Raw genomic sequence first — 27,044 nt, 5'->3', positions numbered from 1 at the left:
GGACACAGGCAAGACCGGCGAAATTCAGTAGGAGGCAATAAAGTTTCTCATTAACAAGGATGGCTCTTCTTCCCGCCTTCAGCGGCAACACGGAGCGGGAGGGAGCCGTCTGTTGTTTCTCCCATACTTTAAACAGGTACCCATCTGCTGCCTTCTCAAAACAAAAAAAAAAGAAACGAAAGAAAAACTAAAGAGATCCACACCCAGCAGCGCGGCACTGTGAGATTAAAAATAGAGGAATTGCATTTGACAATTAGAAAGCTGCAATTAGAAAGGAACTCCGCGTTTAGCAAAATCCTTGTTGACACAGGGAAGGTTGAAGAGTGTGTGTCTGCCATAGTAAAAATGAGTTTACAGACTTCCACGGGAATTGGAAGCCCATGAGCAGGACTACTGTTTCAGGCATTCGGTTCAGCAAAAATAATGACTTCTGCCACAAAAACATATGTAGATTGATGTGGCTGCTTATGTATATCATAAAATTCTCTCTCTCTGTCTTGCTCTCTTTCTCATACACATACACACAGAACTGCTAAGGGCCAAAGTGTGAAGCTACACAAATATGTCACAACATCCCTAAACCACAAAACTGGTCCAGGGAAGGACAACCAAGAGAGCCAGCCACAGGATCAAGGAACATTGATTTCTGTGAGAAGTGAAGGTGAACCCATGTGGTCCCATCCTGCTGAAAAACCTTCACTGACACATAGCATCTACTCGAAGACCGTAGTCGTTCCCATACACACTGACAACATTCAAACGACTGAGTTTCTAGACTAAATTTAAGTAAATTAAAGGTGAAAATTGTGGAGACTGCAGTTGTGAATGTAATGCAATGTGCCAAGGTGTTTGCCTACATGCCAGGTTTATAAAATATTACAATAAATCAGCCCACTACCATCTTCCTCATAGCGATCAATTACTGAGGTATGAACACATCTAATGAATGTGACGTTAAAGACATCTGCTGTTTCCACTTTTAGACTGTTAGAGGTGCCAATCTCTAATTGAAAGATTCCATAACTATGGAGTACGATTGCATTACTTTTTTTCTGCTCAATTATAGAAAACATTTTGGTGCAAGGTTATAATAACCGTTTTGAGCATTGGGGGGAAAAAAAGAACACATGAAAGATTTTAAAGACTTAAGATGACGCTAATGCCATGGCAACACATTTTTTCCAAACAACCCCAAATTACCCTTCCCTCCCTCTGTATTGCCCATCTGTTTCTTTCTGAAAAGGTTAAGTATAATTTTCCTGGAATAACACAGGCAGTAATTACATGCTAATACGCTGAGCCACCGAGCCACGCACACAAACATATTCGCCGCCCCGCCAGAATCGATGAGATGTTACCCGGCGGGACGTCTGTCACAACTTCTCATTTAAATATATTGATTTAAAGGGCTGGATCTGTGGCAGTAGGGGGGCGGAGGTTTATTTTGGGGGCAGTGGTGGCCTAGCGGTTAAGGAAGCGGACCCGTAATTAGATGGTTGCCGGTTCGAATCCCGATCTGCCAAGTTGCCACTGAGGGGCCACTGAGCAAAGCACCGTCCCCACACACTGCTCCCCAGGCACCTGTCATGGCTGCCCACCACTCACTAAGGGTGATGGATAAATGCAGAGGACACATTTCGTCGTGTGCACCGTGTGCTGTGCTGCTGTGTATCACAATGACAGTCACTTCACTTCAACTTGTTTGGCCAGCGTTAGTCATGTCTTTGCAGAACCTGGTTGAGGACACTCTCTCACGAGAGATCAGCGCGTGGTGCTGGCTGATCGAAACAATGCAACAGTCTGAGGTTCAACTTGCTTTATTTAAGTAAAGTAAAGTGAAGTGATTGTCACATGTGATACACAACAGCACAGCACATGGTGCACACAGAGAAATTTGTCCTCTGCATTTAACCCATCACCCTGAGTGAGCAGTGGGCGTGGGACGGTGCTTTGCTCAGTGACACCTCAGTGGCACCTTGGCAGATCGGGACTCGATCCGGCAACCTTCTGATTATTTCATGCAGTGGTGAAAACCCTTTACCTTCCAGTGTTCCTGCACATGTTGCATAGGCATTCGGAGAGACAGGAATGGATGCAGTTACTCTGTTGAGTGTAACATTGTCTTGTTTCCTATGATGAGACGTAGACGAGAGGGACAAGCAAACAGCTCCTGTCTTTTTACCATCAACGGCATGAGTTATTTTCCAGTTACTAGTCAGAAATGGAGGCTCTGCTTTAGATCTGTTCTCTTTTTTTCTCTGGTACCTGCAGCAAAGTGTACAGTGAAAATACTTACTTACGACATATACATACGAGCCTGGCCTACGCATACACACACAAACACACACAGTTTCGATTTGCGACTGAAAGGCTTAGTCGTTACTGACCTTTGATAGAATTCCCCCGGCCTTGGCCAGTTATCACGCAGCACGTCGATAAGTCTCGTTGAACCCAAATAAATAAAAAGCAGCCTGTTAGTTTTAAAGTGTGTACAAATGTACGACATACTCCAAACTATCCCAAACCACCTAATCCACATCAGGGTAGTGTGTGATGGAGCATACTGAGGTTCACTGGACCAGTCTACCATTGGGCGCCACACCGCTCACTCACACACTCATGCCTAGGGGTATGTTAATTGTCTCTCAACATAATGCGATGAGCGCCTTCCAAAGTCTGAGTCTGTTAATGGCTCAACATGCCTACTGTACTGGTGAAAAACTTCTCTTTGGGTGCTTTCACATCTGCAGGGTTTAGTCTGTTGGAATCTAACTCAAGTTTGTCTCCCCCCTCGGTGCTATTTGATTTGACACACACACACACACACACACACACACACACACACACACACACACACACACACACACACAGTAGTCCACAACAGAAGATCAGCGTCCTGTATTAACTTTTGTGGCTCCTACGACGACACATGAGAAGAATAAGCAGAGAGAAAGTTCTCATGTTATTTGAAGCAAAGTTTAATTTTTTTTGTCTTGGTAAAGGAAACCAAACAGAGAGGAAATCGATAGACTGTTACAAACTCACCGACTGATTCAGACCAGTGCGAACTGTCACGATCTGGACATTTCATGGTACTCCGGACCGGGATTTCATGTTTGCCTTGTCTTGTGCTACTGAGCTTGTGATTGCATTGATCTGTTGTCACATGTATAAATGTACCCTTGCCGTGTCACGCCCTTGTTTGGTCATTTGTCTTTTACCCTGTATTTATGCTGTTTATTTACCATTTGGGGTCTCAATTATCCAACATCCGTGAATACATTAATCTATATCTTTTTTATACGCTATATCTCTTTTATACGCTGTAAAAATACCTGTATTTGAGAGTGTGTTTGCATGCTTTTACCTGATTTGCGTTTCTGACCTGATCTGGAAGATCCATGTACAAAAGTACATGGTTATATATTGAATATAAAAACGTGTCAGATTTTTAACAGGACAAGAAAGAAATATAAATAATACACCTGCGTGTGATCCCCAGCTGTTCTCTGAACAAGCGTGGACGAAAAAAATGACCTGCATGACCAACTGCACATCAGCAGGCAACTCAGCACCAACTGACCCCAGACCAGCTGCTGGGGCCTGCGGCACTGCTGACCCTGATCTGGCCAGAGTGCGCCCTCAGCCACACCTCGGCCCTGCACCATGCTGGAAATCCTTCAGCTTGAGCAGCATGACGGTCATGCTGACACTGATGCTACACATCATCTCGTTGTCTTGATCGCTGAACCACACGCAAACCGAACCCAACACAGCCAATCAAAGACCACGGCGACCCACAAGTACAAAGATTAAGGTCATGGGTGCCACAAAAAGATATAGATTAATGCATTTTACACAGCAGAGAGTTCACAGATGTTGGATAATTGAGACCCTAAATGGTAAAGCTCCAGGCAGACAACGAGTAAATAACCACAGGACAAGAAAGAACAAATGAAACATAGATAAAATAAAAATAAATGAAATTGATTTATTATAAAAGATGACTATCCATGTCATTTGAATCAATACCGTTTTTCAGTTTTAATCTCAATTCAAAACTTGCTTATTTGTATCATTTTGAATCAAATCTATATTAAACACTGTGTTTGTCTTTACACTGAAGACATAATACAAGCGCAATACTTGGTGCTGAACATAAAAAAAAAAATGTTAAGAAATGACGTCTTCAGATCTGTACAACTGGCCAATCAAAGAATGCTTTGCATATTATTATGCATCTAGAACTGTATGCATCACACAGACATCACGCATACAATTAATTAATTAATTAATAAGGCTATAAATGTATGAAGCGTGGAGGTAATTTTTAAAAATCGCTTCAAATTGCAGGCAAATTTAGCCTCCTATCAAATCTTAAGCAACAAAAATAACCCTGACTGATTTGATATTAAACTTTATAACACCTCATTTTTGTAAATAAGTTAAAACTATCATTTAAATTGGGACTCATTAACAATTATTATTGACATAAAAGGTGCAATCGTGCAGAGAACAGTTGAGTGGAATTGCCTGCTGAGGCATTTTATGAGCTGGATTCATATTTCCACATCAGAGGCAGGTTTTTACGGATTTAATAACAATCTTCTTCTGTTGCTCAGTAGGGGTTCTTTTCCCTTTCCGCTGGAATATTTAGCTTTACTCACTTATTCCACCTTGATTAATGGATCATTTAAGTTAACAGCCCTGTTAATAGGACACGGACCTTTTTTTTTTTTTTTCATAATCTTCAAATTGTGGATAACATCTCCAGTGGGCACAACTGATATCCTGATGACAGTGCTGGTCTGGAGTCCCTGACACCCTGTCATCTCAGGCTCTGAAAGCTGGTGTTTAGGGGGACACGAGGACTTAAACAATCTCTCCCGAACTCACTCGTATCCTGCAGACCTGTAATTACAGCCACACTGCATGGTGCAAGGCCTTTCCCAACCCACCCATGCTGCTTGCACTGACATATGCACATGCATATGCATTTTCACTCCAAGCACACGCCCACATTGAAAAAAATACACACCCACACATACACACACACCAAACAGACATGTGCATGGGCAAACAGTCGTAAATTTCAAGCATATGCATAGGCGTAACAGGATTACATTAGCATGATATATGCACACATACACAAACACACACACACACACACACACACACATGCATGTGCTATTGTATAAGGCTGGACATCATGCTTTGAAATATGACACAGATATGATCATGACATGCTCAATGAATGTTGAAAACAGTCAAAGCTTTTTTGAAAAATAAATAAGATTACAAGACTAACAACTAAGACTAGCAAGCAAAAGAATACAAAAACAGAATACAAACATTATTACATTGTAAGGACCATACTTTCATAGGAATGCACATGATGCAAAAAACTAACAGTATAAAAACAATATTAAAAAGAGATCCAAATGAAGACATACAAATTGGAGATGAGGGGGCCAAGCACGTGTCCTTGACATACATGCTCAGAGAAACAAAACTGGGTGAACAGATACCTCTCCCAAAGACACACCCAGCTTGTCGCGCTGCCTCGCAGGCTGGGGCTGGCAGTAAATCTGCCGCGAGGTCCTGTCATAGCGGAGCAGCGGTGCGAGGGCCTGAGCTGCAATCGCTGCGCATTGTCTGCAAGTGAGATGGAAGGGTGCTGGAGGTGCAGCCAGGCGCACAGCACATTCACCAAGCATCAGCACTCCCGGACTCGGGAGTCTCCAGACTTATTAAAGAGACCACTGAGAGGCAGGGCAGCGGGAAAGAGTAAATACGGAAGGACTTTCATTCCTTACTTCAAAAAGGTTCAATTAGCGGCAGCGGTTGAGAATAATACACATGAAGCTATCTGCACGCACTGGAACAAAGATGAACACTGACAGATCAAAAACGAACCAGCCCTGCCTGAGAAAACAATCAAGCCGCATTTACATCCTGCGTGGATGCTGCTGCCAGCAAAGTTACATGCAAATGGGCGAACGATGGGTATACGCTCACGCACGCACACACACACACACACACACACACAGGCTATTAGAATTTCTATTACCACATTATGTCGTAAACAAGAAAGAAAATGTAAAATAGAATACAAGAGTAAACAGGCACCAAAGTAGATCGAACAAACAAAGAAACAAACAAAAAAATTCATGCTAAATCATGTACAAGAAGAGAGGTCAAAAATAAACCAACATTTTCCACAGCCAAGGCATGTCTCACATATCAACTTTCATAATCTCTCTCACTCTTTCTATGTCACGCTGTGTCCATCTTTCACACGTTCTTTTCCACCTTCAAATCTTCCACATGGCTCCCACTTTTTTGCACCTCCTCCCTTTGACTCTGAGACGTGCTAAAGGAGATGGGTCTGCTGATGCTTTAAAACCTCACTCGACTCGACTATGTGCGGCAAGGTTGTACTATAGGGTAGGTTTTAGTGAGCATGCAACAGAGAAGGGTATAAAAGAGGCACTAATCAGGGTTTTAGTAGCCTAGTGGGTAGCACACTCACCAATGAACCAGATGACCCAGGTTCAAATCCCACTTACCTGAGCAAGACACTTAACCCTAAGTTGCTCCAGGGGGACTGTCCCTGTATCTACTGATTGTAAGTCGCTCTGGATAAGGGCGTCTCATAAATGCTGTAAATGTACAGTAAAGGGGGGGGAATGAATCACATTGTGATATTTAATTTTTTTGGAATTATGATACATTACAAAGGCCATTTAACTGATTGGTAGGTTTTTATTCATTTATCTTTAACCATTTAATTTATGTATATAATGTCAAAATGATCTACTTATCACCTAAAACCTCACCATTACAAATATCCTGTACCAACAAAACTCCATTTTAGCCCAATAATCACAAGGAACGAAAAGTGCCATGGTCTCTCCCAGAAATGTCACGCTCCTCTTAAATAATTTGTCTCATTAATACGGAGGTGGCCTGTGTGTCGCGCCCCACTGTTAGAGCACAGATGGCGTCCCTTCACTTCTCCGGACTCCGTGTCAAATCGACAGCCCTGGACGTAGAGGGTCGCACCGCCGTGGATCATCACTGTCGCTCTGAGACAAACCTCTAATACAAACAGTTTATGGCGGCACTTCATCGCTGCAGTACAACGTCCCCTTGTCACCGGTTTGACCCGGTGTGATCCTCGCTCTGGATATGACAACCCGAGGCCAGATGACAACAGAGGCACTTTTACAATTTTGACCACAGGTCAGGTCGGGGTGGCTTTTCCACGCCTTGGGAAATTTAGAGTTGCTTTCGCACAACAGAGTTTATGATTCCAGGAAAAAAAAAAATAGAAATAGACAAACAAACAACATTTAGCGTCACTTAAGCATGATGTCTTTATGCATACAGAGTTCACATTAATTCACATTCTAGGAAGAAGGCGGGAAAAAAAAGCAATTTAGCGCATAAAATGCTACGTGGAACACCGCAGAATTAAAGAGCCCCCTCCCGATCCTCCCTGTCTCAGCATGCCTTCCTCATTGCGCGTATAATTTGACTGCGCATTCATTTTCTCACGTGGCATAATCTCAGGCTGCGGCCGATGAACTCCCTTTCCGACTGGCTTAATTGAGTTCCTGTTCCGTAACCTTACTTGTCCCATTAGCATGTTTGTTATCCGCACCGGAACCCTTTTGTGCTGAGGCTATACTTTTTCAGCTGTAATTAAAGGTCCTGAAAAGATCTGATTTCACCGAGAGAGTGAGAGAGAGAGAGAGAGAGAGAGAGAGAGAGAGAGAGAGAGAGAATGCACCAAGTCAAGGTCTATCCGGCCATTGTCGTGTAACCACAGAGTTCAAACCACCCCCACAATTTAACGACGTAGTTCCATCAAACTACTCTGGAACCTGCCATTCTGCTGGAACCATCTGTGCAGAAGCTACAGAGGTCTACAGAGGTCTTCAAGCTCAAATCCATTATATAAAAAAAGAAATCTGATATAATCAAAATCTAAACCTAAACAACAAGATTTATTACTTATTTAGTCCAGAATCACAAGCGGCATGTCTCGATGGGCAGGCCCTACTGTTGCTACCCCACACTTTCTGCATACAAGTCAAAACTAATAGGAAAAAGGGAGAAACCTTGGGACGGAGTAAACCAGGGAGCGCCCCCTTCCAGGGTAAAAGCACCAAAACTGATCTCCGATTTCTTCAGACAGGCTCTGAGCTCGAGGGGTTTGGGTTAAAGCCTATTCAGATATACTGTCTGTGATGTCTGGCTATTCAAAACATTTGTGCACCGTGTCTCATTCATGTTAGGAGCTTTGTGCCAATGTGCATTTGTTAAAAAAAAAAAACTTTTGAATTAAAGAAACATGGGTTTACAAAGTTGTGAACAAAGTTGGAAAGAGTATAAATGATGGCTGAAAAGCACTAGTAAGTATAGAGAAGGTGGAGGCCTGTTAGAGGAGCGATAACCCTGAGTGGGTGCAGGCTTAAGCGCAGTCAAGGTCGATGCCGCTTTCGCGCGCTGCAGCCCGCGATGACCCGATAGCAGACAGCCACCTCGAATACTGTCACAGATGCCTGGATAAGGAGCTGAGAATTATGCATGATGGCAGCCTTTGATGGAGACTAGATAGGCGCAGGGAGTGTTTATAGGAATCGAAGAGTCATCTTTTAAACATGGCGTATAAGGCCTTTATAACAGGGCAGGTTCTTTACCTCTGATGTGGCTGGATCCCCTCTTCCTGCCGGTGGAGGAGCTGTGGGACGGGTGCTGAAAATGCGCTATGTCCATGGCGGCGTTGGTGTGGAAGCTCTCCTTGAAGCGCTGCATCAGCGCGTCCACGCTGTCCTGCTGGGCGTTGAGGGCTGCGGGGGGGGGTCACAGAGAGCAGCAGCGGGTTAGCGGCCAGCGGGCAGCAGGCAGTGGTTAGAGGACATTAGAGCATTGTTAATGTGCTAATGAAGCTAATTGCGCCATCGGTGGGGTGAACGAGGGGTAAAAAAGCATGAGCGGGGATCCTTTGCCAGGAACGGCGAGCTCAGCGCTTTTGTATCGGCGCGGTGTCAGTCGCGAAGGAAGCAGCGATGCAATTCGGAGCACAGCGGCTTCACTGAGTGTGAGTGAACGAGGAATTGGGAGAGATTGATCCCTGTGAAATGGGAGGTAATGAAAACAGGGCCACGATGAAGGATCCGGATGGGAATCTGCATGACGTTTCCTGTTCTATTAATCGGCGAGTCAAACAGGCTGAGTTGTGCTGAGCGGCAGTTAGGAGGATTTTACCAAAACAGCGGCAGTAAAAACGCACAAGCACACATAACCTCGCTATATGAACGTACGCTCATGAACACAGCAACAGATAAGAGACACACGTCTCACACGTTCAACTACAAAAATATAAACCAAAACAGCTAACAATTGATCAATAATCTATAAACGTAAAAATTATATCATATAAATAACTAAAAAGCCACAGAGTATTTACTATTTAAGTAGTTAAGACTAAGTACACACACACACACACATATACGCACATATGTACATATATACGCACACACACACACACACACACATTGAAGCAGGAAGTGCACTCATATGCATTTCCCAAATACAACATATGATCTCGTTCAGTAACATTCACCTTCACACATTCTCAAACTTTTAAACACACACTGCAACACGTTCACGTTTGCACAGACACAGGCATTCTCCTGATGCACAAAATCTCACACATGCTCTGACGTCACGTGGGACGGCATGCAAAGGACACGCATATTCCGACACACACGCCCATTCACACTGACACAAACACTCTGACGCGCTCTTTGACTATCAGCAGATGTGAGATCGACAGAGACAGATCGTTTAAGCAGACAGAGGAGCGCTGTGAGGATCAGGCCGCTTTGCTGTGTGCTCTGTGACGGGCTTTGAAAATGCAGAAGCAGTAAAATTTGTGAGGGAAGCAGGGAGAGAGAGAGGGACAAAGACTAGTGCTTGATCCTTCAGCTGCAGCTTTGTGGTGAGCATGCGGCGTGCCTCAGCAGAACGGCTAGAAGAAGGGAAATGAGCTCTGGCACACCCCCGCCCACTCCTCTGCTTTCGCCCCGCACCCAGTTCTCGCCTGCCCAGAATCCCTGACAGGATTCAGGGGCTCCACCGCACGGGCATATTACTTACACTTTTCATCTTGTCTTAACAATAAAATGGTTTAGTGCTCCAATGAAATGGAACTAGAGCGCACCGGCGCCTTTAAATGTAACAGTGGAACGGAAAGATCTTAAAAAAGGAGCATTCACAAGTAGATAACAGATAACATCTCCAGATGAATGGCTTGAGATCACACTGGGCAATAACACAGTTTGCATAGCATTCGAAAATCAATAATAGGAGAGCGGCAATGGGACATGATTGCTCAGCAGAAAAAAAGGGCACTTATGTGACCCATCTAGGAGTGTTCTGCTCCATTTGTGCCAGAGGCAGTAAATAGATAAATAAATAAATAAATAATGAGCCTGTGAATACTTCTTTTGTCTACAATGATAAAAAATATGCTCATGAAAGGATAAAAAGAGAGAGAAAGTTGATAAAAGAAAAGTTGGAGAAATACTTATCACACAGTTCCCATTAATGCAGCCCATGGCCCATAATGCATCAGGAACTCAGTTGATGTGAGATATGTATATAGAGTCTGGGCCTCTCAAAGGAAAGTAGCACAATGTAGACACAATGTTACTATACAATAAAGGTAGATGTCTGGGTGCAAGGCTGGGTGCAAGGTGAAGATACTGGGTGAAAATGCCTTAACAAACACACACATACAGACATACACTACCAGTCAAAAGTTTGGAAGCCCCTACTTATTTATGTCATACATTTTTTACATTATACAATAGAACATAGCTGAAGACACAGTATTACTAAATAAAATGTAAGGTTGGCAAAATGTTGAAACTCTCCAAAGCTTTGCTGTGATTGCACACCACCTTAAATTAGACAACTGGATAGGTTTTCAACAGTCCTGATGGTTTATGCCGAACACTTTCTTATCCTTCACTCATGTTAATGAGCATCTCATGAGGCAGTTCTAATGGTGACAATAGTGAAGACAGCAGTCACGAAGGTGAAAAGAAAAAAACTGATTACTCCCACTCCAAAATATACCATTTCTTGCATTGGATTTTTCAAAATAACCATCACAGAGTAGGTGCCTCAAAACCTTTGACTGGTAGTATAAACTCGCTTTCCATAACTGCTTGTTCCTAAGCAGGGTTACAGTTGCCAGAGACCATCTGGAGACACTGGTTTGAGGGTGGGAACTCAGAAATTCACAAACAGAAATTCACTCACTCACATTTACCTATGGATAAAAATGAGGTGCCTATTCACTTAGTGTACATGCCTTTGGACAACAGGGGGAAACCTAAGAACCTGGAGAAAACAAACACCAACACCAAACTCTGCACACAATATTGGATTTGAACTCTAGAGGTGTGAGGGAGGCCACCAATCCAAAATGTGATTTCAGCATCAAAGCACAATTCGGAAAACATTTCAGCCAGGAATGATTACATGGGGATAATGACTATAGTACTGTGTAATGGTCCGAGTGAAAAATCATAATGTTTAATTGCACTTTGAAATATCACTCACGTTCTGGAGCTGTTCAAAATTATCTCAAAACCATTCTCTTGCTCACCATCTGTGAAACAGTTGATTCTTTTTTTTTTTTGAGAAGGTTGTTTTTTTTCAGTGTGCACTAAAATATAAAACTCTGCATCATCATTTTTAGTGTATTGTGTGGAGTACAAGTGCAGAAACTTCTTGCTGTTTGTCTCATAATCAATTTTGATGGCTCTATTTGTGGAAAGCTGAGTCATTCGAGTCACCACCGGGCCACTGACTCAAGAACGTACCGTCATCACATTGATCAACACCCTTATCTGAACCACACCTGTTCAATGGAGCTCAAACCATACTATGGAAAAAAAGGAATAGTTTTTTTATCACCACTGGAGTTTAAATTAAATACCATAGTCAGTAGGGTTAAGACAATAAATCAAGACAGCGAAATTGAGACACATTTTCTTCAGCATAAATGCAATATATTGCAATACTATCACTAGTGACATGTTCTAATCCAAGATTCAGTAGTAGTTGATGACTTAAAAGAAGATATCAGGAAGACACAAGAAGATATAAGGCAGTAGAGTAAACTCTGCATGTGAGAGTGTATTTGTTGGTGCCAATCCCAAGTCAAGGTAAATAGGGAGGGTTGCAGCAGGTAGGGCACCTGGCACAAAACATTTGCCACATCAATTGTGCGAACAACCAGACCAGCTGATGCACTGCGGCAAAGGAGGAAAACGAAGACATAAGTGAAGTGAAAGTGAAGTGATTTTCATTGTGCACAACAGCACACGGTGACACAATGGAATGTGTCCTCTGCTTTTAACCATCACCCTTGGTGAGCAGCATGTGGGTATGGTGCTTTGCTCAGTGGCACCTCGGCGGCTCTGGATTCAAACCGGCAACCTTCTGATTACAAGGCTGCTCTTTTAAACTCTGCTGCATAAGGCAGTAGAGTTAAAATACTTAAGAGTTAAATAGTTTATTTTTAATTCTATTAAAATTGCATTGTACAATGTGGATTTCTAAACATTGAAACTCTATTATAATTTTATCATAAGAATCATATTCAACTCAAATACCACAATTTTGCAGGTCACTCCATAAGTCCAACCCATAGTAGGCAAAGTTGTAAGTCTCTGGAACACTCTGCTACAGCGCCTCAAGTATTGATTTTTTTTTCCCATTCAACTTTCAACACTGGCCCACATCCAGAATTATAATGACACTTAATGCGCAATTAAAATGAAAGAGAATGATGCAGGGTGCAACATGAGATCAACACCATGCCACACAAGCATATTTTCATTCCACAACAGTGCCATAGTTTAAAGAAAGAGAAAACAAGAGAGAAGAGCTCTCCAAGACTTCCAGGCCTTGGTGCTCGCCAATTAATTTCAGCTCCAACTTTCAAACAATAGAGCGATTATGCGGGAGGAAAAAATGTTTCATGTCATTATTTTCTCTTCCGCATTTAAGGGGCTGTGGGAGAGCAGTGATGAACCCGGATCTTTTCAACACAGGAACAGTAAATCTGAAGCACTTCGGCAACGGCCACTTCGGTTTGTTTAAAAGCGGGCACAGACAATCCAAACAATGGGAAAGCGGTGCCAGCCAATTACTAGTCCCCACCCGGAAAGCAATTTTAAAAAATTTCTTGGCTGCTGAGTAGACTGAGGGCGAGCAAACAGCAGTATGGAGTTGCAACGCCAGCTGCCACGTCCCACAGTTTCACCCCAAGCCATCAGAACAGATCCAAGTGGCCTTGGTGCCCCATTTAAATGCCTCTACCCACTTCATCATCATTATAGCACATAGAATAAGAGAGAAAGAGAAGAAACAAAAGGGCAGCATATGAAGACTAGCTCACTGTGAACACCCCACTGGGGATGCTAAACTAATCCCATCTCAGCCTCCCGAAAAACAAACAGACGACCGGCCGCATCCACTTAAACCGTGACCTGCTATGACCTGCCCCATGCATATTTCATGGCCTTCCCCATGTTTGTTCTACAGGGAGAGGTGAAGATTCCACTTTACCGTTCTTCTGTGATCTCTAGGCTTCCCGTCTCCACACTCCTCAAACGCCTGCCTTCCAAGAGCCTTGCAGCCACCGAAAAAGAGAGTCCCCACTCTCCATTTCCCTCTTTCACAGTATTGGACCTGTTATTGATTACTCTTATGTCCCACACTGACATGCACTCATGCAGACTGTTCATCGTCGCCAGCTGAGTCCCTACAGGAACATCAGCTTCGGGCAAGACCAAGTCAAATTAGTAGAGAAAAACATGTTGACAGGCAGTAGCAGCTTAGAAATGACAATGTTTTTAGAAATGTTTTTGCAGCCGGTACAGGCTTGGCACAAATCGCCTGCTTTAAAGCGCTTATCCATCGTTGTCTTCTATCCCATTCACAGTGGTTTGAAATTGACATTTCATCTCCTCAAGGTGCAAGGCGGCAAAACACTTGCTTTACAAATTTAATACAGGCACTTATACCGGCCTTGAACCAGCCTCATGGCCTCTTAATGAGAGGCAACAAAAGACAGAAGTCCTGGGAGTGAGCAGCTGCTGCTGGAGGACACTGCTTGCAATAAGAGTTCGGCATGGCAGAAAACTGCAAATGAACTGGTTTCAATGGGAGAATCAAATCAACAAATTAGTCTTTATATCACAAATGAAGCACAGCATACCTACTCAACCATGGCAGCCTAAATAGCAATCACTGAGTCGATAATTTATTATAAAACATATCTATTGACCAGTCCATGGTTTATATATAATGTAATATTCTATTGTTTGGATATCAGTTAATATTATAATCAAGAGATTCATTACAATTGGTCAATATTGCCAACTGGCAAATGTATCATGTCGTATGCAACCAGTCACACTCAACACCCTGAAAACATATGCCGGAAACATACACACATTTATCCATACATACACCTGCACATGCAGACATGGCACTCTTTTGCACTACAGTTAACATTTTAGTTATATAAATGTTCTTCTACTTAACCCAGCGTAAAGTTGAAGTGGCTCTGAGTCAAGGAAAACAGTAATAAACCAATAAGAGCCCCACTTGTGTCCCTGACCTCAATGCTGTATAAACCTCGGTTCATCTTCTGCAGTCATGCCGATTTCAGATAAACCTCACGCATCACCAACACGTGCCCGCAGCTGAAGGCTCTTTGTTTTCTCCAGTTGGTCGTTTTCAGCTCAATACAGACTCCTGGCGAGAGTTGGTGTCCTTATTTTCTCCTTCAGCATCATCTTATCTCTGCAGGCCCCTTATCGGCACCGACAGTGGGTTAACAGTGTCTTAAAAGCATTGGACACAGCCAATAGCGGAGAGCCCAAGATCTGTGTGCTGTCACACATTCGAACCCTGGCAGCAACTTAAGAGAGAAACAGCAATGCTCAGAATGAGGTACACGCCTGGATCTCCAATGCTTTGTATACCTGGCCTTTGGTATCAGGGTCATTTGTTGTGGTTTTGTGCAAACACTTCACTGAAGCAATGTGATCTGTTGCTAAAGAAATGAAAGAACAATAAATTGCATCTGAATGTTCTGACTATGATAACCTTGATTAAGTGTGCTAAGAAGTGGGATCACAATTCTCACAAATACTCAGTTAGAAATAAAATAAAGGTACAATATTCTCATATGGATATGATCTTATGTGTGTTATTTATTACGATTATTAAGATTACCATAGGAAAATGGTAAAATCTCTATTTATTTGTTAAACCAATTTATTTTAAAAATAAACAAACAAACAAACAAACAGACACATAAATAAATAAATAAAAATAAAACAAACACCTTCTGATAGTTTGAAATACACAATTCATCTCTGGTACAGCAATCCTCACATGATGACTGTGGAGTCATGTAGCACATTGTATAAGATCACTGGATTGGTTAAATGGGCAACTCGTTTTTTCAGCACTGGATTCAGAATAAGAATGAAGTTTGATATCTATAATGCTCAGCTTGATACGTTTACATATCCATTTTCTCACACACATCAATATGTTGCTACACTCACTCCACTTTTTAAAATACGTGCCTATTGAGTTTATTAGACTGACAGTATTCATAGCCTGCATCCCAGTAAACTAGGATACAAATGTATTCACTGACAGAGATTTCATAGCACTAATATAGGTCACTCTGGACATTGGCAAATGGCTTTAAATAAATGGAGATCTATATGCAAGTAACTATATGTAAGCTTTAACTTTTTAAAACAACAGCAGAATTAAAGCCTCATGTGTTATTTCTCTTATTTCAGAGAGAAACAACCATGTATGAAGTGGGACAGTTGAATAATTAACAATAAACCCCAAAATTCACCCCAAACATAGATATACGTTGGGAGATTATAGATGCATGATGAGTAGTAAAGTAAGATGTTACAAAATGCCTGAAAGAAAGAGTTATCACATCAGATCTAACATATGAATGATGTCGATCTCCGGGGAACAGAAACACCACCCGATTTCAGCCTCTCCCTTTCCTCCAATTTTTTACTTTCTCTGTCTCAACATCGCCTCCAAAAACCCTCTTACGCCTACCCCAACACCTGCTATGGAGAGTTAGTGAGTGGATTGAGGGAGTTGACCCCGCACGCTTCAAAGCCTCCCAGGAGAGCTCATCAGCGCTGCGTGCATCAGTGCAGAGTTACAGGAGCAGGCAGGGAAGCAGGAATCAAGGATTAGGTATCCAGCAGCGCACACAAACAGCGGCTCCTCTGTGGCCGTTCCAGGCACCCAGGCCGCCTCTCGCAGGAAGACCTGCTCACTGACAAGGCGTCTGCAAGCCGAGCTATTTATTTTTTAAGGGGGGGGACTCAATTAGTGTTGGCCATACGCTGCATTATTCACAGTGAGATGTCATCCAGCACTGGCACAACACTGGAGCATAAACAAGCCATCAAGCTTTCAGGTGGGTATGGAGTCAAAAATAGCAGCAGTAAAAGAAGTACTAAGCCTCTACTGAGGGGAAGATATGGTGAAAGGAGTCTAAAGGCATCGGCACATGGGAGGAAAGCCAAACAATGGCCATGCAAATGCGCGGACGTGAATATCCACCAGGGACGCAGTTGATTCCCAGTAATTTTCTTAAAGTCCCCACTGCTTTTGTCTGGAGATACTCCGTAGGGATTCGTGGGTTGGATGAATTGCCCAACTCCTCCACCTCGCTCCCTACTCTCTCTCTTTGTACCTCGGCTGTAAAAGTGAGAACATGGAGGCTGAACAACAAGGAAGTGGGAATGGTCCGCAGTTCGAATGGCCTCTGTGATTTATTCAATTTGCCATCATTCTGAAAGAGTGTGTGCCGGCGTCCAGGGAAAACATGTCCGTGACAGTACTGCCACTGAGCTTGACAAGGAGGAAGGGAGGGAGGGAGAGGGAGGGAGAGAGAGAGAGAGAATGGCCTGTCAAGAATGGCACAGGCTCAACAGAGAGGAAGAAGGGCATATTGGGAACTTTCATCTCCTCTGACAGCCGCTTGCAAAGGTTTGTAATGGAAAAAGAAATAATAAAAGTAACATTTTCATGGAACTGATATTTAAAGAAGAAACACATCAGTCCCACAGCCACCTTAATGAAATGCAAATGATCAGCGATGTGAATGCGTAATTGTAGTGTGGCGGCTCGCTTCTCTGAGCAACTGTCCCATTTTAGGAGCGGGATGAGATATCCTCCAAGGTCCTTCCCAAAGGATGCCGAGGACAGTTTCTAACAATGTGTATGGAAATGATGCATTGTGAGAATGATGCTAATGAAGCGCTGATGGGTTCTGCAGCTCGACACCGGGCGCTTTTAGCCCTGCTGACTCAGGCATCCAGCTGAAGGTCCAGGCTCTTGGGGGTTTCGCGGGGAGCGGCCACTGGACTGAGGCTCTGGTCCTGTGTGACCACCAAAATTCATCATCCTGTCCCCTATTAATGCCCAGCCATAAATATCACAGATTGTAAACACGTGGCACTTCTCTGGGTCCATTTTGTCTCCTTTCACAACAATGTTACAGTCCAGAGAATGGAAAGTTTTGCTCTGTCCTCCATCCTTGCACTTGTGCCCAGGACAAAGTGTCACTAAAACATCTGCTGCAACTGCACTTTCCTCACTTACAGCCTGCACCACTGAATTCTTATTATGGCAAAGTGAAAATTGCTCCATTGTTTGCTCTGGACCAGCCTACTTTATGCTTTTGTTAGGTTCACCTCTTTGTCTTTCCAGTATGATAAGGTTAAGAAGTTATAGGAGAAAAAAAATCAAGTGACAAAGAGTGCACCTTCACACAATATCTACTAAAGAAAAAAAAAAAAAAAAAAACAAGGAGATCCACCTCCGCTTTTTCTTTCACCATGTTTCCCCTCTACTGGGCTCAGGCTTACTGTTTCATTTCTCAGCAGCAAGGATTCTGTCACTTTCCAGAGTCAAACGATCGCCCATCGACAATTACGCCTTTCATCAGTTTTCCAGTTCACCCTAAAGAACTATTGGGGAGGAGAAAAAAAAAAGTGTTCACTACTGCCATAGGTTGGGATGAAAAATGGATGCAGTTCTCTGGTCTCTGTGCCAACTGAAGCGTTAGGTCTTCTTATTCTGACCGTGCCAAGCCTGTTAGCAAGGAGCTATGATGCACACTTCGCCCAGGTTGCACAATTTACGGCAGCAAGTCCTATACTGCTGAAATAAATTTAAATACATTTATCTAGCGGGATGATAGGAAGGACAAGTCGAGACTGTGGGGAATATTTATCACATTACTGGTTCTTTCATGCACCGCTGTATCCAGGAGGGAAGATCAGCAGGCTTTTGTGCTTTGCTCACCAGACTAAAAGAATTAGATCAGGTTTCTATTACTTAAATCAATAAATAAATGAAAACATGTGATGCACATCAACCTGACATGGTTTGGAACCACTGCAGATCAATACAAAGCGACTATATGTGGTAAACCATATCCCATGTTGAAACATTTTTATCATAAGGTGGGATGATTTCCCCCATCCACAGTACACAAGGTTCACTGAATGCCTAATGTGTAGGAGACTTGTGCAAACCAGGTGCTATGACAGATCTTAACACCTATGGTACCATCATCACCACCACACTCATGGATTAAAGCAAAAGGACCAAAAGCGTGTCGGCCTCAAAAAGGAGCTGTGGTTAACGCCATTACTTGAAAAGTAGGTCTGTAGGTATCATGTGCTTTTTCTACACTACCAACAACAAGCAACGGTTGTGCATCAATGTGTCACAACACGCAGAGGTCAAAGTTCAACAATATTCAACTTTGACCGCAGAGTCTGCAAGAGGCTCGTGGAGCATCGCTTGGCTGTGGTCTTTAATGCATTAAATTGACGAAAATCATAGGCCAGTTTCATGTGTGATTCAAAAAACAGGTGTACCTGTGCCCATCAGCGCATAGCACATTGTCTTGATAAATCCGACCACTGAAATGTAGCATAATTTACAAGGACGCACCCCAAAGAAGAGGAGAGAAACTAAATGGTGCTGTTTGGCAGCTAAAACTGCGGCGGAAAAAGAGGGTGATAACTCTCGTGTATGGAAGCAGATTACCATGGCTGTGAACGTAACGCACATACACATACACACTTTCCTAATAATGTGTTTAGCAGTTTTAACCAAAATCATAGTAACGTGTTTAGTTCCAATGAACTAAATTTAAAATGATTTACATTTAGGTTAAAAAAAAAAGGTGCTTTAAAGTTTTGCTGCTTAATGCTGCTTAAAAGTTTTAAATATAATTTCATGTTATTCTTCAGAGAAAAGAAAACTTGATCAATTTTAATTTTATTAAACCAGATGATTCAGCACCAAGCACCAGTGGCCTCCATGCAAAACCCCGCAGCTGTGCAGAGACCCGTCCGGTATGGCAACAACAAGACATATTGTGGCTGATGCAGCGCGCCATTGTGTACAACTTCACGCAATGTTGTATTTCCTTTCCTGTCTGATAAGATCTGCCATGGCTGAATATGATGACTGTTTAACCTACAATGTTACATCAATTGAACATCAATGTTTTTTTTTTTTTTTTATCTATACTGTAAAGTGTAAATAAAATATCTAAAAACTAATGCTAGCCATAGGGATATCTGTAATAACGTAACTAACTACACAACCTATAATCTCACAATTAGATAAGTTGATAAAGAAAGCTAATTAATCATATATAACCCATAACAAACCTGGGTGCTTAACATAATTTAAAACCAGCTATGATGTAATTAATTCTGTCACAGCTTGATTTCCTCTGCTGCAGCTTGGGACCGAAAGTGCGTATCTGAGAGCAGCCATGTACATTTGCATATCGTACACTCACATCGAAATCTGATAAATCGCAAAATGGTCAGAGAAATGATCAGACACCCATTTTTCTACCATATGCATGTTTGATAAATGACGCCCCAAATGCGGTGGATTTTTTTTGGAAGAATGAAGTGGCATCCCTCTGAAAATATCATGTTAGATGCTTTTAAAAAAAGTTATGGGAGGTGATTTCATGTTTCTTCACCATTTCTTTTGAAAGAGCCTTTTAGCTATGTTCTAATTGAATCTGATCTCTAAGCAACCAAGGAATAATGTGTTGTTGTTGTTTTCTCATCACTACAAATCAGACAGAATATCACACAGAATTCTTCTGAACTCTGAAGAACAAGCAATCAGGATCTAAATTGGTGCAAAAAAACAACGTTTAGTATTTTTTTTCAAATCCAGTTTATAACCATCCATGTGTAGTGTTTGAGAGCAGTGTTCTCCGTAAGAATGGTGATGGCATCCACCTCTCTATTTTCAATCCATTGATGTAGCGTAAATATATTGGGAAAAAAAGTCCTGGTCCTGTCTTTGTTTCTTAAAAGACAGCAGCAAAATTGATGTTAAAAACATACAATGTCCCCAGAAATAAGAAAAACAATTGCATGGAAGCCATTACTGTGACTGCAGGATCACTGTAAGGATCTGTTGGCGTCATCAGCCAGGAAATGTCAGACAGACAGAAAAGTGCGCCAATAACCAAACACCTTTCCAGACCAGCTCCTTGCAAACAACTTAAATTGGGCAAGACACATCAGTTCAAGTTCTACAGCGAATTACTAATTGCTAAACTGTATAGCTATGCTATTGTGCTCACAAAAAATATGTGTAACATCTAGGACTGAACCATTTTAAGAAAATATCAAATCGTGATTTATTTGACAAATATTGCAATTGTGATTTATTAAGCGATTACTCACTATACTATGTGTATTAAAAACTACAGCATAACTGTACATGTAAATATTGTAAATAAAAAAAAGTTGAGAGCGTGCGCCCTTGCTTGCATTTAAGTGGGTGTGGCTTTGACATGGGACACATCTGATTGGTGAGCATCATTGTCTATCACACAGGGACATCAGTGCATTGTGCTCGGACACATATGCTTGGAGTGGGGGTGGGGGTGATTCCAAAGACCCAATATTTTCTTTGACTAGCGTGGCGCGAGAGCAGTTGTCAGTGCCAAATCCGTCCCACTTAACCAACCGGTTCCGTGCATGCATGTTAGGATTTCGCACTACGCCAACCACAGTGCAAGTGCAACCCACTCTGGGGCCTTGTGCGTGCTCCACGTTCAATCATTTACATTTACATTTACTGCATTTATCAGACGCCCTTATCCAGAGCGACTTACAATCAGTAGTTACAGGGACAGTCTCCCTTCAGCAACTTAAGGTTAAGTGTCTTGCTCAGGGACACAATGGTAGTAAGTGGGATTTGAACCCGGGTCTCCTGGTTCACAGGCGAGTGTCTTACCCACTAGGCTACTACCACCCAATCAGTGCCGTGACGCACCAATAGAATCAAAGCCTTAAAACAGGCAAGTGTTCGGTCTACCCTTTGAAACACACAAACAGAAAGCGGGAATGTAGAAAAAGCTGATCTACAACACAACATTATTGTCTTACATTATTATTCCTACTTTGGCACTTTTTTTGGCACTGAGCCCGGTGGCAAGCGCAGCGCTTTGAGGGCCACTTGCTGTTTTTTGAGAAGAAACGCAAACCTCGCAATGAGCACAGCACCTGCCACGTTCAGTCTGAAAGCATCTTACCGCAAAGATTACAGAACTTTGTTTTACTGTCTGAACGTTGTGGAAGTGAAATGTCACTCTTACCTGTTTTCAAGTCTTTAGAGCCCCGCAGACAGCTTTGTTCAAACACAAATAACAAGGCAATATCATCCTCATGCAATGCAAAATGTCCCTGAGCATTCAGCTTTTAAAACTTCCACATCAAATGCCTATGGTGGTAAGTAGAGTAGCCTAAATATGCTTTATATGCTATATATGTCTTTTGACTGTGTATCACAATAAATTAATAAATCACATTGCTCAAACTGAACAAGAGTTAACAGTCTAATGCTGTAGTATTCCAACAAGTATTCAGTGGGACAGGGCACATTATTTCACATCTTATTTCAGCAGTCAGTGCTCAGTTGTCAGTTAGGACAACTGAAATTATTTATTTTTACAGCATTTATCAGACGCCCTTATCCAGAGCGACTTACAATCAGTAGTTACAGGGACAGTCTCCCTGGAGCAACTTAGGGTTAAGTGTCTTGCTCAGGGACACAATGGTAGTAAGTGGGATTTGAACCTGGGTCTCCTGGTTCACAGGCGAGTATCTTACCCACTAGGCTACTACCACAACCACAACCTTATGTTTCCTATAAAGGGAACAAAAAGCATAGTTTGTTAATAAGGAGGTGTCGAACCTTTTCAGCTTTAAATACTTCATTTGATTTTGGCTTTATTTTCTCTTTTTTATTGTAATATTTAAGTTGAGTCAAAATTGGGCACTTTTGTGAACATAGCTTATACGTTACACTGCCTAAAAGTTGAATAAAAAATGTATGGCTAGTGCCTTTTTACATCAAGTATTTGAAAATAAATAAGTAATCGTTACTCAAAGTAAATTTTTAGTACTTTTACTTAAGCAAATACTTTTACTATAGGGATTTAAAAATATTTCAGTACTTTTTTAGTACTTTGTCATCTTCACAAAAGCCTTGGACACCTTTATTTGTCATTCAAGGTGTTCATTAGAAACGCAAAACAATTAATTTATTAAGCAAGTCCAGACAACAGTAACGCAGACAGAGTTAAGAGATGCCTGTCTGAAGAGCTCCTGAGCCTTGATAATCTACTCAATTTCAGCCAAATTACTTCAATTTACCTAAAACATTACCTCCTCACTGCTGTCCTTGACAGACTCTGCTCTGGAGATCTGAGAAAAGTACAAGTAGATGCTGGAAAGGTTGGGTCTGTATTTCTTTGTGTTGCTTTGCAGGTCTGTGATTTCATTTATGAGTATGTGTGCATGTGTGTGTGTGTGTGTGTGTGTGTGTGTCTGTGTGTGAGAGAGGCAGCGAAATTTAAATAGCACAAGCGCTGTCTCCTTTTCCTCCTCGTCGGCTTCAGAAGGTTAATGAAGCCAGAAGCCCTTTTGCATCTAGAAAGATCATGCTGATGAAAACTGACAGTTCAACCTTATTGATCTGGCCTGCTTGATCCTCATGGGCCAATAATTAATGGACTCAGAAGCAACTGTCAGCAATGCATAGTGCCTAATATTTTACACAAATAATTATATATATTTATATAAAACGGCATCCACATATCGTGAAATCTTCTGCATGAATAATTCAAACATGAATTGAGCTTCTAAATAGACTTTGTAATACTATATGAGAAAATAAACCCTTGCAAATGGCCCAAACCCTCTGCTTTCACATTAAATGCATGTCTATCATAAATTAAATTTGTCACATTAACTATTTATAAAAAATAATCTGCATAGTACATGTATAATAAGAATGAAGCACCAGCAAAAACAAGAATAATAGTACACATAACTTATTATCAAATGCTATGATATAAATGCTCTGCTCGCAAACAAAATTAGCTAAATAAACTGTGAACCCATCCTGTACATCCCCGGTACTCAATAATCAGCAACACGTGTAAGGGCGGAAATGAACCAGAAAAGACATTATGCAAATGTAATTATTACGCCACAGCAATTTATCACAGTCTGAGATAATTCAGTTAATGGAATATGCCATAAATTATAATGATTCCCTTAAAACAAGAACTGAGACAATGGGAATGGTGCAACTTCACCGCACCTTGGGTCTCCTTGGTCGAGGAACAGCTTTACACCACGGAACTGGCAAACATTTGGCCAGCGATTTAATGGGTATTTTCTGTAATATCTTAATTACTGGATTTGCTCTTATGTCTGTCAAAGGCCTATCTGAAGTATCTGAAGAATATTTACCATAGTACTGCCTTTGGGCAAATTGTTTTGGAAAGATATGGATGTAGAAAATGTTCCATCGATTCCTTTTTTTTTTTTCCATTTTATGAAAAATTATGTAGAATATGTTGTCCCCATAGGGCCCAATCAGCAAAATTTTGCACTATGGTGTTTCATTCAATTTACACATCCACACAGGGTGAGGAGAAAAAAGTATTGATGTGATGCTAAGTAGAATTTTAATTTGTAAAATCCAATTTACGCAGTTATCCACAAGCACCCCTGTGGATACTGATGTTACCTAAACAGTCTGACCAGCCAATGAAATGCCTAGACATAATGTACATAATAAGAAAACCAGAACAATAAAAACACAAAAGCTTTTTTTCTGACTACCAACCATCATTTATTGTTCTTTGTAAAAATGGGAATAATGTATTCATGCTGTAAACCTGCTGTGCCTTGCGCTACATAAATCTGCTTTGGCGTCGGTGTCAAAATAAATTGGTGGCTCTATAATTTATTATGTAAGGTGTTCGTCTCCGGGAGCGAAAGCGACAAGCACTGCGACGGTGTGCCAATGGTCAGCTCAACCCCGTGTGCTTCGGTGCGGAAGTGTAAACAACCCACTCCTTCAGCAGTTCATATGTGAGTGTGACTTGGTCAGCATTGCAACACAAGGGAATCAGCACATAAATTTATTGCCTGAGAGGCATGTAATCCAAAAAGAAGCAAACAAACAAAAAAAAAACCAACACATCACCACCATATAAATAGGATGACCTTCTTAGGAGAAAGCATCACGCAACAGACATTATCGCGGAACGCTGCGCTAATGTAGAACAGCCCCAGGTGCACTCAAGGCTCCTGGTGAAGCGGTGCAATCCAGGGAGCCAAGGTGCGTGTGAAGGGGGCGCATGCGGGAAAGCAGGCGGAGGAAGAGCGCGTTAAGAGTGCATGAGCGAGTGCTGCCGGAGAAACGCGACCTGGCTCATTACGGAGGTGCAGGACATGCGAACTGGCCGAGCACAACAGCCAGAGCACGGCGGATGTGGCTTATACATTCGGTAATGCTGTTGTGGTGGAAGAAGAGAGGGATCACTGTTCACGGGAGGAGGGTACAAAGTCGAGGCTCACTGACCGGGAGAGGGAATACTGAGGTGACGCTCAGACTCCCAATCACATACTCTTCAAATCAGTGCCACTCTGGACAGCCAGAACCAGAAGTATGTTATAAAATAAACATAGTTAGCACATATGGCAGAAGGAATGAGGGGGAAAAGAAAACACTATACATAACATTACAACCATGTTTACTGGCTATGAAAGTGTGAAATTTAAATCTGCATTTGTTGACTTAGGATATTAGCATGTCTCATCTTAGAATTTGCAAAATATGTTATTACAACAAGCCATTCTAATAATCATGTACATTTGTACATGAAAAAAACAACATAAACATAACTGCCATAAACCAGACTCAGAGTTGCCATATTGGGGTGATATTCTGATATTCCATATAAACAATGTTGGTAATGTCTGAATGAGAGCATTTCTGTATGTTTTTTTTTTACTAAAACTAACAAAGTGACAATTGAATAAGCCATTTCTAAATTAGTTATTTCTAGCATAATACAGCTTTGTTGGAACATTGAAAAAAATGTCCTCTGTATTACACACAGGTTGGCTGAGCATTGAAAGTACCTGGTCAAACTCGTAAATTCAAATACTGTATGTCCAACAGGTAAAGTTCTTCAGCAAACCACTTAATTATAAAGGAACAAATTGAAAATACACAACACAGTCACATATGATATTTACTAATCGGTAACCATGCCCTGCAACTGTCTATATAGACATTTCATCGTGTGCCGATTTCTTCCCAAACAAAGATAATTTATTAAAAAAAAAAAATTAAATTGTCACGTGAAATACTCCTTTTTCCCACTACATGACTGCCACACAGTAAAGAGGCCTATTTGCACCAAATATGTAAAAAAAAGTAATGATAATAATAATACATTCTACATTTGTCCTGCATTTGTTTCACCTCATTCCAACATACAATAGTTATTTAAACAAATACAAGGTTCTGCTCCGTTGTAACACCAGTTCTTAAGTGGGTTTTGAAACAAGCTTCATCAAGAATATGACAATGCTTACAAGGCATGGTATTGTCATTTCACTTGCCACACACACACAAAGAAAATCAACAATCCCAATGGAACACAGACAAAAAAAAAGAAAAGACAAGACAGTACTAACATAGACAATGCAAGGTGCAATATCACACACACACGAAGTAATGTTTGAAACACATACACCATAGACATTGTTCTTTAAACAGATATCAGGATTTTCCATGGAAATGTACTTTTATTTATAGATAACTGGTGGCCCATGCTGTGTGGGGTGCTCTCCTAATTTCACACAATTCAGAATGGTATTCTTTTAAATCATTATCTGGCTTTCATAAAGCTAGTAAAATGTGTCATTACATGCTTTCATCACAGTAAAAAGGGGAGGTTTCTGAAATTTGAATGATAAGCTCTGTTCTGCTCTCTCCTGAGACAGTTAATACCCAGCCTTTGCCCCCTTCTGAGAACATAACAGGATAGAACGTTCCCTGCACTTCATCAAGAAGGAAACTGATGTGCTGATAATTACCCAGAGCTTCTTGAGATGCAAGAATGGTGTACGTGGCCAGTACATCCATCATTGAAATCCCTCATTTGGTTCACTAGAACCTGTTCAGTAGATACAGTTCGCACAACAAGGCAGAACCCAACCACTTTTTTTATAGAAATAAAGAAAGTGTATGTAAGAGGCAGCAATATAAAAATAGCACAGTAGCACAGGTGGATAGGGCATCATAAAGAATTATTCAAGCTTGGCCCATACTAATGAGATAGACATGACATGATAAAGCCAAACTGGAATGACTGGAATTGAGTAAGGCAGGAGTTTGGACTAGGTAAGAGAACTGTAAAGCCTTCAGCTTAATTAAAGGACACACTTGGTCCAACTACAGTAGGGTAAAAAAAGCAGTGGAATGGGAAACTGCAAATAAAAAGGATTGTGGTG

At 41.6% G+C, this 27,044-nt stretch overlaps 1 protein-coding gene across 4 annotated transcripts in view; it reads right to left on the bottom strand.

The window, feature by feature from the left end:
* astn2 (astrotactin 2) overlaps positions 1 to 27,044 on the bottom strand; it is a 260,288-nt gene that overhangs the window by 137,300 nt on the left and 95,944 nt on the right. For all 4 annotated transcript variants that reach the window (XM_028971803.1, XM_028971806.1, XM_028971805.1 and 1 more), the window contains exon 4: positions 8,709 to 8,858. In XM_028971803.1, the coding sequence (XP_028827636.1) occupies positions 8,709 to 8,858 (150 nt within the window). The remainder of the gene's footprint in view (positions 1 to 8,708; positions 8,859 to 27,044) is intronic.

The sequence above is a fragment of the Denticeps clupeoides genome, chromosome 3 (assembly GCF_900700375.1).
Source record: "Denticeps clupeoides chromosome 3, fDenClu1.1, whole genome shotgun sequence".
Classification (NCBI taxonomy): Eukaryota; Metazoa; Chordata; class Actinopteri; order Clupeiformes; family Denticipitidae; genus Denticeps; species Denticeps clupeoides.
Note: the sequence above shows the minus strand (reverse complement) of the source record. Positions and strands in the feature narration are given on the sequence as shown.